The 15,081-nt window shown below is 41.2% G+C and overlaps 1 protein-coding gene across 2 annotated transcripts in view; it reads right to left on the bottom strand.

Moving 5' to 3' along the window:
- FAT3 (FAT atypical cadherin 3) overlaps positions 1-15,081 on the bottom strand; it is a 652,719-nt gene that overhangs the window by 81,759 nt on the left and 555,879 nt on the right. For both annotated transcript variants that reach the window (XM_037841083.1, XM_037841084.1), the window contains exons 10-13: positions 10,638-14,711; positions 5,532-5,728; positions 4,380-4,533; positions 1,886-2,119 (exon numbers count right to left, since the gene is read on the bottom strand). In XM_037841083.1, coding sequence (XP_037697011.1) covers positions 1,886-2,119; positions 4,380-4,533; positions 5,532-5,728; positions 10,638-14,711 — 4,659 coding nt within the window. The remainder of the gene's footprint in view (positions 1-1,885; positions 2,120-4,379; positions 4,534-5,531; positions 5,729-10,637; positions 14,712-15,081) is intronic.

Genomic DNA, 15,081 nt, shown 5'->3' with positions numbered 1-15,081 from the left:
ACTATTATTATTGTTCTTCTTGTTGTTTTTAAGCTAAGTGAGCTCTTCTATAAAACCTGAGAAAAAATGAACCAGAATCTGGTGTCCCCTACTACAGTTTTACTTATTTTTGAGGCTGATCCAATTGCCTGGTGAATTTGCTCTGTACATGGGTGTCAGCAGCACCCACAACGTCTGTCTCTATTTGAAGCTCTGAACATATGCCTTCTGCTAATTAGAGCAAATGAGCAGAGCAAGGTACCAATAGGGTTCCAGCTCTAGTTTTGGCCCTTTAAAGGCTTCTATCATCTCTGCCCTGTTAAAGGCCCAGAGATGAGACATCCCTTCTTTTCCTTCTCCCCTCCGGGCTGGCTGACTCAAAAAGAAGTGAAAGAGAGGGCATAGATATTGTATATTCTTCACCATTACTTGCAAAACAGCTCCAAGTGCCATGTTCCAAGTGCCACGTCTGTGGATACCACCCTTTCCCCCCACCCCCCACTGCCTGAAAGTAATCAAACACCTTCTGTCTGTAATCTCTAGTACTGGAGCATACCCAATTCCTTCCTGAAGGGAGTGAGTATAAAAATTCCAAGTTTTTAGTTTATAGGTAAGTAATAGATTATCTTTTAAAATTTCACCTATGTCCCAATTACAAATTCTCAAAATCAAATTCAAATTATTTAAAGAAAAGATTCATTTACATGATTTCTGTCCTCTTTCTCCAAAAGTGTGCTAATGAAGTATCTAGGAAATGTTTATTAATCCTCCCTTAATAAAAAGGTATTTGTAGGTATTGTATAATTACATATTAATAAAAAGGCTTTTCCTGTTTTCCATTTTTTACAAAGCTGTATAATATGTAGACTTTTCAAGTGTTGGTTCTCAGCCTTGAAAATTATGCTAATGAGATAAGAGCAATAATTCCAAGTGTAGCCACTAATTTCTCTGAGGAGAAATATGCAGAGACCCTGGGTCCTATGTTTGTTTTCAACTAATTATCATGTATTTACTTTTCCATTAGTCCAATAATTTTTCTTTCAATTCAGAATTAAGCAATAAGATACTGAATTATATAAAGCCCTGTTTAGCATAGTAGACACACCCCATCATTCCCTAGTTCTCTGATTTACAGCTCTTAAAATGCACAACTGAAAGGCTGTCTATACGCCCTTTTGTATTTATATTCCATCATGTAGTCACCTCAATAATTTATGCAATCTCAGAAGGACAACCTAGCAATTAACTCCAGTCTTTTCTAACTCACCATCTCATTATGTAAAGTGGATTTTAACACAAACTTTATTAGCAACTTTCAACTCTAATTCCTTCTTATCTCTCCCACCCCCACCCTGCCTAGAAATGCCAGTTTATATGTGACCATGATGCTCTGGAAAATGGCAGTTTATAAAAATCTACATTGGACCAGCAGTACATTTAGTAATTGGTCTTTGCACTCTGGGGCACCACAATAAATCGAGATTGTCATATTTCAGCTGAAGCATGTGATGCAATTCTTTATAGAAATGGAAATTAATTCTCCTTGCTATACAACACAGCATTTTAACTATATTCAGGAGGAACAGGCAAGTCAGGAAGCTATTATTTTTGTTCCAAAGGAAAAAAAAAAAACACCCCAAAATCTCCTTGTTAGAAGGTAAAGAAATTCATAGTATCTTTCTTCAAACACTAGAAAGAGGAGGGAGCATAACTTTGCAGAGTTCTCTCATGCCTAGGAAGTGCACTGGCTGAAGAGTAAAAATGTTGTTTAATGTGCATGCTCTTGTGGTAAGGAGCCAAAGTGGGCTGATGAAGGTTCTCGTAAAACTAAAGGGAAGGTAGCACTTTGAAGAGCATGTGCCAAATGAACCAAGGGGGAGACATCCCGTCCGTGTGGCTGACTTACCTTCGTCAGGGTCCACGGCTTGAACTCTGGTTAACAGGGCCTTGGTGGCCGTGTTCTCATAGACACAGGCTTTATAGTGGTCAGAAGAAAATACAGGGGGGTTATCGTTCACGTCCTCCAGGATCAAGCGGATATTGGATTGGCAGAACCTGCCACCCCCGTCTGTGGCCTTGGCAATCAGGCTGTACACAGGGACCTTCTCCCGATCCAACAAAGCCAAGGTTTTTAACTCACCTGTGGGAGAAAAAAAAATGGCAGCATGGTTGAATTCACTTTTAAAAAACTTTCTTTGAAGAGCAGAGAATCAATTATATAAAGAATCCCCAATAGGGGAAGGACCAATAACATTTGGCCTAAGTGCTCCTTACTTGGGAAAAGGAGATCAAATTCAATTTTTTAGGCATCAGGGAAAAATTTTATGGGACTCTGGCTGCGACAACAAACCAGCTGCATGACCTTCAAGGACCTGTAATTGATCTTACTGTGAAGCCTGTGGCGGGTTCTTCGTTGGGCTATAACGGAGAAGCTCCTGCCTCTTTAAACCTCTCAAGCTTTTTTCTGGAGATCTGCTATGTCTCTGAGCTTCTGGTAGATCTCCAGAAAAAGTAGAGAATGGACCAGCATTTCAAGTTTTCTAATGGTCAATAATGTCAATAATCCACAGACCCAGAGGGCCAGTCTCTTTGCTTCCAGATACTCGATATCTTTTTATCCCATCTTTTAGGGGGGAACAAAGCAATCAAAACAGAGGCTGGCTTTAGCACTAGAGCAGGAGTCTAGAAGGATTCCTACTGTGCCAGGGTTAACTCCTTACTTGCTGGTTATGGAAGGGTCTGCAATTGCTGGTGGAGGAACCAGGCCTGAGCTGGGGGCTGGGGGGAATACTTGAAGAGCTTGGAGCAGCGGCTGTTACCAACTAGTATGGAAGTATGTTTGTATTTTAACTACCGGAACATCTGTACTGGTGCTGGACCTCAGCCCATGTTGAGAAATTTGTTTGTTTGTTTCAATAGATAATGACAACAAGTACGATAGCAGACCTGAACAATGATTCCATGACTCAAAAAATATTATGACTTTTAAATAAAAATAGTAGACATCATTTGGACCAAGCCATTTGGGCCAGCAGTTCTTCCTAAGGCTTCCTACTGCAGCCAGCCCATTCTCCTCAAATACAGATAGGATCATTTTCCTTTCCTATGTGAAAAGGTTCAGTGGCTTTTCAGTAGCGCATTTAAGGCCCTCCCTGATCTGGATTAAAGTTATTTTTCCTGCTGCTTTCCTCACAAGTCATTCTGAAGCTCCTCCCTCCACTGACAATGTTGTAAGTGCCACTCCCTGGTGTGCTGTCCCTATATTCTGTGGTTTTCTACTTTTAGCCACTGGAATCCTGGCTCAGTTCCAATGCCAGCTCTTCCTTACAGTAGTTTCCTTTTCTCTCTCATCAGAATATTAGCTACTTCTTCCTCCGTGCCCAAATATAATTCCCCTAATACCTCTCCTTGGTACCTCCTTCCTTCTGCCTTCCATCATTATCATTATTGGTTTTACTTGTCTCTTTTCCCTGTTGGGTTACAGTATTTTGGGTGGGATAGTCTGTTTTGTTCATCTTGGAGTCTACCATAAATATCTCATAAAGAGCTTTTATGTCTACTAGTTTTCCAATAAATGTTAGCTGTTGAATAAAGCATAACCAGACCCATATTCCCACATACTCAGTCAGTACTTCCCAGTAGGATACAACTGACATGGGAGTGAGGATTAGAGATGACCCACAACCATTCTATAGATTCAACAGTTAGTTACTGTTCACTCAACCCAACAGAACACTGGAAATATGCAAGCTAGTCAATCTCTAAATTTATTTAAAAATTGCCATTGGATGGACCATTCAACACACAACAGTGGAATAATTTGCCTCCACAGAAAACACCTTTACCATTAGTTCCGGTTTTCAATACACGCATCTGGCTTTAGCCTCCGTAATCTTTCACCTTGTAAATTTTACCTGAATCTGTAAACAAATTGGAGAAACTAAGCAGGGATGGTCAATAAAAACCAGACAACTGTGTTAATAAGAATCAGAGGGGACCTAAAAGTGATTTCAACATAGGGAAATGTTCTTTAGTATGCATTGCTGTCTGGATTGCACAGAAACCTGCATTTGTGATGTAACTCTATTAATACCCTTTTTAGGCAGATGCCTTCACTCACAGAAGCAGCAGAAGCAAACAGAGATGCCTCATTACTTGATGCTAATAAATATAGGAAAAGCCAGGGCAAGTTTTATAAGCCAAATAAAATTTGTGTGGTCTATAGTATTCATCTTCAGACACCATGTGATCCTGGTATTTCTTAAATTCCAAAAGAGGTGGTCATCCCATCAAGGCCCTAGTGTATTAGCTACCCACTGTGATGAGACCTCTTGAGGGTTTATGAACTACCTGTCATAGCTTAACAATGGCATTCACCCAAAGAATAAATTTCACCTTACCACTTTCTGGATCTAGAAAAAATTCATCGTTTCCAGCTCCATGGAGTGAGTATCGTATATCTCCATTGGATCCAATATCGGCATCCTTGGCACTGACCTTCAGGATGATTTTATTTGATGGAATGTCTTCGGGAAATAATGCTGTATATGCAACCTGGGAAAAGGTGAAGAAAGGTGATTAAATAATTAGTATTTGGGGCACAATTGCCATATTTAGCAGTTATAAACAATTTCTTTAAAAATACATTTATATACTTTGGCTCCTGTTATTTTTTTTTTTTTTTCATCACAGAACCATACTATAATCAATGATGAAACATAGTATATCTGCTGCACTGCCCCTCATGCCCATTCATTCAACAAATATTTATTGAGCAGCTGCTATGTACTGGGTACTATTCTAGGTGCTAAGAGTACAGCAGTTAACCAAAACAGACAAAAATCCTTGTCCTTATGGAACCACGGCAGACATGAGAAACTGATTATGGTCTTAATTTCTACAAAGCCCCAAGGAGTCATAGTATGCTTTTCAACTCTTTAGACAGATACTAGTGACATCTGGCATTAGCATGAAAGTCTATTTTCAACACTTTTCTAAGTTTTAGAACTCTAATACTGTCCCTTGGTCCATGGAGGGTAAAGGTAAATTAACGGTAATTTAATATCAGTAAGAAAAAAAATAAAATCTAGTACTGCCACCTTGCCACTGGCTGTCATTCTTTGTACAGTAGTGGCAAGGTCACTTCCTGAGGAGCCTGGAGACCTGGGCTCAGTATCAATGCAGCCACTAATCAGCTGCGTAAACTTATACACGTAATCTACCCTTTACGGCATTCCATTTCACTTCAAGAAGGCAGCAATTTAGGCAGAGTAAGTTGTAAAGTCCTTTTTTATTATTTAAAAATTATTTAATTTTAAGACTCATGTTTTTTTTGGCAAAGCTAGGGACCTGATGTTGCTACCTATGCTCTTTTTATGTTTAGAATATTTCATCGTAAGCACCATGTCCTACCCTCTTATTTCTAATTGGAGGTCATTAACAAAAAAGATAAAAGCAGAAATTAGGCTGGGCTTATGATGAAAAATGAAATGGGTCTTGATTTAATTTTAAGGAAGCAGAGTAAAAAGCAGAGCTATTTCCCCAAATCTCACCTGATCACAGACTGGGCTATTGTCATTCACATCACTGACAGTCACTTCCACCAGGGCCTGTGTGACAAAGAGCCCATCGGTGGCAGTGATATTGAGGAAGTAAACGTCTTGCTCTTCTCTATCTAGAGGCCTCTTCACATAGACCTTCCACTCATTCTGCACCAGGCCCAGGGCAAACCTTCCTCGGGGGTTCCCTCCTGCAGTGAAAACAGAGCTTTTGAAGATGTGCAATGAAATGCTTGTGTGGGGTCATCCAGGTGCCCCTCAAACAGTATCACTTATGGTGCTGGAAGAAAAAAAAACTGATACTCCCTTTGATTCTCTTGCAACAAAGCATGATATTTATATGCTTGGCTTGTGTGGAGAGTAAAACAGTAACTTTCCAAGAGAGTAAAATCCACTCCGAGAAGCTGGAGATGATCTCTTGTTTAGCTCCCCTTAAGGACAATCAAATTCAAACTGTGAACAATCAATTGTCTTCTCAGGATGACACAATTGTCTTTCCACTTAGTCTCATGAGAGGATGTACTACACCATAGCTCTTGTTACCAAGACAATTTCATTAGCTGTTGATTATGCAATCAAGGAAAAGGCAGTCAGTTCTATTAAGGAATCCTTTAATGAAGGCTTAATCATACAGCTGTGCTCTTATATAGATTGGAGTTTTGGGGAGAAAGTTTACACGAAGGTGGAAGACCCATTGCTATTAAATAGCCCTAAAGAGGGGTTCATTTAAGGAGCAGTTCAAAGACAAGTACTGCAATTAGAACAAATTTATCAGAGTGAAGCTGGTGAAAGTGGAAGAAAAGTGGAAGAGATGAAGCGGAACAGCTTTTTATGATACTGAAACACTGACAGTGATCCCAGCAATATTACTTTTCCACGTCATTAAACTATGTGGAGACAAAAGCAACTTGGAGAACAAGACAGGAAGAGGAAGGAAGAAAACTACCTTGACCTTCTAATCCCTGAGAGGGAAATAATGTCATTTAAAACATGTGAAGAAGACCGGGCAAGGCAACTGGCAAGAATCCAAGAATTGAATTTGATCATTGCCATGTCATTTACTTAGGCATTCAGCAAGTATTTATTACCTACTCTCCTCAGGCACTGTTCCAGGGCCACAGCAGGGGACAGACCGACAAAAATCCTTGCTCACGTGTGTGGAGCTCACATGTTAGTGGGGAATAATGACACCCATAAATAAGGAAATATACTGTATGACGGTTCTACTTCAATGAAAATAGGGAACCATATCACCTTCATATACTAGATCTAGAAAAGCAGAAGGCAAAGACCATGGTCCTACCAGAGGGATTGATTAGGGAGGAGTGGGATTATACATGTCGGACTCTGTTGATGACAAGGTCGGGGGGGAAGGCTTGGGGGATGGCTAGACAAGGTGTCAGTCCCCATGCCTTATCAGTGTGGGGCAACCACAGAACAAACAGAGCCATATTGTGCAAATAGGGCAGAAAAGGTGATGGCTTCCCATTCCTCCAGTGCAGTGGTTTCAAATGGGGGTGATTTTTTTTTTTACCCCCAGGAGACATTCAGCAATGTCTGGAGACATTTTTGGTTGTCACATTGGGGAGAGGGATGTGCTACTGGCATCTAGTGGGTAGAGGCCAGGGATGCTGCTAAACATCCTACAATGTGCAGGACAACCCCCCTCAGTGAAGAATTATGTGGCCCCAAATGTCAATAGTGGTGTGGCTGAGAAACCCTACTCTAATGGGGCCCAGGGACCTCCCTGGGATATCACTTTCCTCCACCACTGGCTGGGATTCAATTATGCTTCAGCTGAATATTATTTTAGTGCACACAAATGTCTCTCTGTTAAATGCTTTCAATGCAGGCCCACACCATTCTTCTGTTAAATAAAATGATTAATGGTCCTTTGTTAATCTGAGGCAGCACAGCCAAGTTGTGTCACATCAAAAGTAAAAGTTAAACCTAATTAATATCAGTTGTTGGTTGGCACGGCTAATAGTAACAGTAGTTTTAAGCTATTCTGTACTCATTACTTTGGTCGAGTTGATGGGATGGTCCCTTTAAATCATCCATTGAGAATTCACAGACTATGTATAAATCATTAAGGCTGAGTATTTAAGAATTCATCCAAATAGAGACGAATCCCTCAGAATGCCTAGGCAGCTTTTGTTCTGAAACTCAATGCAAATAAATCAAAGTGATACTTTACTCACTTTTCTTTCCTTACCACTATCCTTTATGTCTTTACTGAAAAATAAACATTTTAATGCAAAAAGACTGAAGGTATCAGATAAAGCTTAAAATGCATAGAGATTTCAACAGAGAACACTGTCAAGAAAACAGTTCCATAAAGAAAAATAGCACCAAAAAGAAGTGTAGCAATTCCAAGCATTGACAAGTTAGCGCCACTGCAGATCTTATTTGTCAGTGATTAATTAACTTTTTCTCTAACATACTTAAGCAGATTCTGTGTCCTAAGGGCATTCTAATTAATTCATTCTCACTCTGAATAATGTAGTTTTTCTAAAGGGAAGTCACCTGACTGTAAGTATTGATGGATTCTTTAAAATCTTTTGGCACTTTGCTTATGTTCTCCCTTTGAATGTCACAACATCAAAATATTAGCTTTAAAACCCCAGTTTTCAGGAAGCCTACCCCACACCACCAATGCTCTCCTCTTCGGAGTTTAAGGTCAGTCGATCCCGGAAGCTGCCTCTCTGATCAGCGATACCCCTTCTTCACTCAGTCATGAGATCCTTGGCCCCTTAGAATCAGGATGACATTTTATGGTGGCATTTTGGGTGTAATCTTGGTGATCTCATTTGTCTATTTTAGCTTTCCCACTGAGCCACTACTTAGTATTCATAAAGGCAGAAAAGGAATCCAAGAAAATTGAGTTGTCAGGAGAAATACCTTTAGACTTAAGAGTTATAATTTAGGATTGATCAGTTAAAGGTCAAACCTTGCTCTTTAATTTGTATATGTGCATGTGTGCACATGGGTTTTTACTTCCAGGAGAAACCTGTAAATGTAGCTTACTGGCATCAAGCTATTTTTCATTTTTTTAGCCCTAGGAAAAGTAGGAAAAAAGGAATACAGTTAAAAATGTATCTTCCCACCAAAAAGAGCTGAAAAGAATACCGTTAAAAATGTATCTCCTCCAAATGGGGAAATATTAAACTTCCCCACCTGGGGAATTCCTGATATTCTTGCAAGCATTGGAGACTACCACCGTAGTAGGCCAAGCCCTGAATCTTGAGGCTTGCCCTTATGAAGTTTGTTACTGCAAAGAAGAGGCTAAGCCTACTTATAACGCTGCCTAAGAGTCACCTCCAGAGAACCTCTTTTGTTGCTCAGATGTGGCCTCTCTCTCTAAGCCCACTCAGCAGATAAACACACTGACCTCCCCACTACATGGAACATGACACCCAGGGGTGTAAATCTCCGTGGCAATGAGGGACATGTTCCCGGGGATGAGTCTGGACCTGCCATCGTGGGTTTGAGAAAGCCCTCTTGACCAAAAGGAGGAAATGGAACAAAACAAAGTTTCAGTGGCTGAGAGATTTCAAATGGAGATGAGAGGTCATTCTGGAGGTTACTCTTATGCATTATATAGATGTCCTTTTTTAGTTGTTAATCTATTAGAATAGCTAGAAGGAAATACCTGAAACTGTTAAACTGTAATCCAGTATCCTTGATTCTTTTTTTAAAAAAATACACTTTTATTGAGGTATATTCACATACTCTACAATTATCCACAGTGTATAATTATTCACAGTACCATCATATAGTTGTGCATTCATCACCAGAATCAATTTTTGAGCATTTTCCTTATTCCAAAAGAAATAAAAATAAAAGTAAAAAAGAACACCTAAAACATTCCACCAACCCCCCATCCAACCCTATTTTTCATTTAGTTTTTGTCCCCATTTTTCTACTCATCTGTCAATATACTGGATAAAGGGAGTGTGAGCCACCAGGTTTTTACATTCACAAAGTCACACCACGTAAGCTACATAGTTATGCAGTCATCTTCAAGAAACAAGGCTACTGGATTGCAGTTCAACAGTTTCAGGTATTTCCTTCCAGCTATTCCAATACACAAAAACTAAAGAGGGATATCTATATAGTGCATAAGAATGCCCTCCAGAGTGACCTCTCAACTCCATTTGAAATCTCTTAGCCACTGAAACGTTATTTTGTTTCATTTCGCTCCCCTCTTTTGGTCAAGAAGATGTTCTCAATCCCTGAGTGCCAGGTCCAGGCTCATCCCCAGGAGTCACATCCCATGTTGCCAGGGAGATTTCCACCCCTGGGAGTCATGTCCTATGTAATGGGGAGGGCAGTGAGTTCATCTGCTGCACAGACTTAGAGAGAGAGAGGAGGCCACATCTGAGCAACAAAGAGGTTCTCTGGGGGAGACTAGTATCCTTCATTCTTGAAGATGATCATACAACTATATAGCTTGTTACAGTGTGACTGTGTGATTGTGAAAACCTTGTGGCTCACACTCCCTTAATCTAGTATATGGATAGAGGAGTAGAAAAAAGGGGGAGAAATAGAAATGAATAATGGAGTGGGAGGGAGTATGAGATGTTTTGGGTGCTCTCTTTAATTTTTATTCTTTTTTTTAATTTATTTTTTGGAGTAATGAAAATGTTCAAAACATTGATTATGGTGATGAATGCACAATTATATGATGATACTGTGAACAACTGTATACTTTGGATCATTGTATGGTATGTGCACATATCTCAATAAAATTGCATTAATAAAGTATCTCCCTACCAAAATCAATCTTCATTTCTTCAAGTGAGAGTGTTTGTTGAACTCCATTTTAAATGATAAAAAAATGACACAAGGACTGGAGTGCTGATTGTTGTAATCTGTGGCAGGGAAACCAATGAAGTCCACTAAAGCTGATTTAGTAACAATGAATAATTGAAAAACAGAGTCAATTCAGAGACTCTTCACTCAGTCCCAGTGAGGTGTTATTACTCTCAATTGTTCATCTTACCTTCCTCCTCCTTTCCTACCTTCTACCCCCTAACAGTTTCCATCTTCTGTTAGAAAGCTTAGCATATAGTGAAAACTGCAGGTGGTGGGACTTACCTGTAATATGGTAGCTCACTTGGCGATTAATGTCAGAAGTGTCTCTGTCCCATGTGCTAAGAACAGCAACCACTTCGCCTGGTGGGTCGCTCTCCTTCACATTCCCTCGGTACACCTCGTGGGCAAAGACTGGTGCATTGTCATTTATATCTGTCACCCTGACAGAGACCAAAGCTGTGGAAGAGAGAGAAAAGGCTTCTCCAAGGTCGGAGGCTACCACGGAGAAGGTGAATGTGGGATCCGTCTCATGATCTAGGTCCTTCAAGGTGCTGATCCAGCCTGTGTTGCTGTCAATATTGAATGCTTCCATTACCTTTTCGGCCTGGGAATCGGAGTGGAGGGAGTAAGTGACCTGCCCGTTGGCCCCCCAATCCACATCGATAGCTCTCACCTGTGTGACTTTGGTGCCCACTGGCATCCCTTCCATTATGATGGTCTCGTAGCTTGGTGTTTCAAAAACTGGCTTGTTATCATTCAAATCCAACACCTTGATATCTACATCCACAGTAAACACAATATCTACCTTGTCCAGGGGTATAGTGGCTGCAACTTTGAAGTGGAAAGCAGGGCTGATCTCATGGTCAAGGCGCTTGTCAAGTTTGATCGTGCCTGTCTCCTGTTCTATGATGAAAACACCCCCCTTGTTATTTTCTTGCCGTTCCCCATTGACAGTGCTAAACCGGACATTTTGACTGGGCAAAATCCTCAGGGTGTCTACTATGCTCCCGATGGCTGTATCTTCTGCAACAGTAAAGGAATACTGAGACTGGGTGAATGAAGGCAAGAATGTTTCGGGGGGCAGGACATGGATGTAGACAGGGATGAGTGAGTGCTTTACTGGAATACCCCCATCCACTGCTTTGACAAAGAATGACAGCACTGTATTTCTCAGCTGGTTAAAATTGCCCTTTGTGACCATCCAGCCATTATCAGGATCAATTTCTAAGAGGTCAGCCACTGAGACTGAGGCCTCGCTGTACAAGGAATAAGTAATCCTTGAATTTCCTCCATCATCTGGATCCATGGCTTGAACCTGAGTGACCAAGTAGCCCTTTCCAACGTCTGCCCTGACGCTGGCCCTGTATTCCACTGTCATGAACTGGGGAGCATTGTCATTTTCATCCACAACAATCACCCTCACAGAACAGAAAGTCGTTCTTCCCCCACCATCGAGAGCTCTCAAAAAAATACTAATGTCTCCTTCCAAAGGGTTTTCCCTGTCTAGCCTTTCTGTTGTTATGACCTGTCCATTGCTGTCTATGAGGAATCGATCCTTGGCAAAGTCATTGATGATGGCATAGCTGATCTGCCCATATGTCCCTGGATCCCCGTCTGTGGCTCGAACGTGAATTACCTTTGTCCCAGCAGCTGCATTCTCTCTCACTTCAGCTACATATGTGTTTTGTGAAAAAGCAGGGCTGTACAAATTAGCTCCGAGTACCCTGACATGCACCTGTGCAGTGCTGGTGAACAACCCATCAGAGACAGACACGTTCAAACTGTACAGAGGCTCCATCCGCTGCTTCCGGTGGTTGGAGAGGGAAATGACTCCACTTTTGCTGTCCATTAGAAAGCTTGTCCGGTCATTCCCAGATAAAATACTATATTCCAACCGGTCAAAATCAGAGCTGTCAGCATCAGAGGCTTGTACACAGGTTACAAAATGGCCACGGGGGGCTAATTCACTCACATATGATTCATAAATGAGCTGGTTAAAAACCGGAGGGTTGTCATTTATGTCTGAGATGTAGATATGAACGAGGACCTCACTGTTCAGTGATGGGAAGCCATTATCTGTTGCTCTGACTTTCAAAGTACAGTGTTGTACTAACTCATGGTCCAGCATCCGTGCTGTCAGGATCAAGCCACTTGCACTGTCTATGTGAAAAAAATCTGTGCTGTTGTAAGTATCCTGGACAATCTGATAGTGTACCATTTTATTATTTTCTGAGTCCGCATCAGTACAGACAACTTGCAAAACAGGTGTCCCAATGAGAGATGCTTCTGATAATGTTGTATTGTATGTGACTTGATCAAAAATGGGGGGATTGTCATTTACATCGTTAACTAGCAAGTCAACAGTGACTTCAGCCCTGGCGCCAGTAAGGGCATCACTGGCTCTTACTGTCAACTTGTAATCAGATGTAATTTCATAATCCAAAGGGCCAACAACTTTCAGGACCCCAGTGTCAAAGTCAATGTTAAACTGTTTATAAGGATCCCCATCAATAATGATGTATATGATTCCTTGGCCTTCTGGACTGGTGGCATTGATGCTTAGAATGGGGGTGTCCAATCTGATGTCTTCATTGATGGATGCTGTATAAAAGGGCTTGTCAAACACAGGCATTGCTTTGTTGACAATAGTGATGGGAAGTTCCACAGATGTGGACAAAGAGGGTGTTCCACCATCTCTGGCTAGGATGGTGACTCCATATTCAATGTTGGACAAGTCGGAGTTGAATGCTTCTTTTAAAATAACATTCCCTGAACTGGGGTTAATTTCAAAGTGGCCATAGTCATCCTGGAGGACATAGGTCACTTCCCCATTTGCACCTTTATCTCTGTCGATGGCTGTCACACGGTAAATCAGAGTCCCGGGCTCAGCATCAACTTGCACAGCAGCATAGTAAGGGAGGCCCACAAAGACCGGAGAATTGTCGTTTATGTCTTCGATGTTAACCCTGACCACTACCCTTGCCACACGCAGATAGTCTAGCTCACGGCTGGCTTCCACTACCAGCTCATATAACTCTTGTTCTTCACGGTCAAAGGGGACTCCAGTGGTTTGAATGACCCCTGAGGTAGATTTAATCTTGAACTTATTTCCTGGGTTTAAGATGCTATATTTTAAGGGCTCATTAAGGCGGTTTCCAACTGCATTGACAATAGCAACTTTGGTTATGTTAGTGCTGTTCTCTGAGATTGAAGAGGAGTAAAAGCTTTGTATAAAGCGGAGGCCACTGTCCATAGCTTCTTTAACCATGATAGTGGCCATGGATGTACTGTAGAACTTCCCATCAGACACTTTAACTATCAGCATGTAGTGATCTTTGGAGAGGTTGTTGTTTCTTATGGTGAGCACACCACTAGTTGAGTCAATTAAAAAATTATCCAAGCTACCTTCCATTAGGCTGTAGGTCAGTTCAGGGGGTACCTCAGAGTCAGGATCCGTGGCACTGACTTTCAGAACCTCCACTCCGACATAGGTAGGTAGGAGTAAGACAGTCTCAAACACAGCCTGAGTGAAAACAGGTGGGTTATCATTCACATCTGTCACCTCAATGTTGACTTCTACAGGACTCTCTGCAGTCAGCTGGGGACTACCACTGTCTCTCACATGCACATGAAAATGGAAATGGGCAATGGTTTCATGGTCCAAGTTGGCAATTGTCCTGATTGCACCTGTACTGGAGTCGACAGTGAAGAACTTCTTGGCCATGGACTCCACAATCTGATAGACAAGCAGAGCATTCCGATTGCTATCCGCGTCGGTGGCTCGAATCACCAGAGGGCTGTTGTCTGAGCTCCTGACAATGCTATTGACTGGAGCAGCCTCACTTAGGCTGCCCGAGTACTGAGAAAAGAGAAAAACCGGGGCATTATCATTTTCATCAACAATCTGAATACTGACCGTGGCATTGGAAGCCATTCCTGCCATGTTAGTGGCCTGAATGATGATCAGATAAGAGGAAGTGCGTTCGTAATCTAGTGCCTTCCGGGTGCTGATGACTCCAGAATATGGATTTATGGTAAAGATTCCATCAATGTTTCCATCTTTGACTTCATAAATGAGGGTAGATTGACTGATGGCAGAGATGAGAATGACTGATGTTCCAATATCAACATTCTCATTTACTTCTGCTTGGTAGTCTTTGTGAGTAAATCTGGGCTGAGAATTATCAGACATGGTGACAGAAATGCGCACAATTGCAGTGGCAGACATTGGCGGGGAACCCTGATCTGTGACTTTGACTGACAGGACAAACTGACCCATTGTTGTCATGTCTGGTTCTTTGGAAACGGTGATGATGCCCAGGACTGGTTCAATCTTAAATGTGTTCCCAGTGTTCCCTAAAATATAGAAATCAGTGGGAAAATGAATTACACATGGGTCATCAAAACCTTTTTTGAAGATTAATTCTTCACCTAAAAGCTGCTTTACTACAACATAGCAAGTTATTATGATTATTTGTATATGAATACAATTATTTGTATTCACGACTTCTCAATCTGAAATAAAATGAGAGGTATCTCTTTTGGAGTATTCAAAATCAACTGAGATAAGTTTTCTAGGAAAATTATGAATTTCAGTTCAGTACCTTCTTAATCTAGGTTAAAAACAGCAACAACAACACAGCACAGTGTACATTCAGGCTGGGAAATAAGAAGCTTGTAGGAGAGGCTTTTCTGATAAGAACACGTAGAAGCTCCAGTAATCATT

Source organism: Choloepus didactylus, chromosome 6 (assembly GCF_015220235.1).
Source record: "Choloepus didactylus isolate mChoDid1 chromosome 6, mChoDid1.pri, whole genome shotgun sequence".
NCBI classification, from domain to species: domain Eukaryota; kingdom Metazoa; phylum Chordata; class Mammalia; order Pilosa; family Megalonychidae; genus Choloepus; species Choloepus didactylus.
The sequence above is the reverse complement of the archived record's forward strand: the minus strand, read 5'-3'. Positions and strand labels throughout refer to the sequence as shown.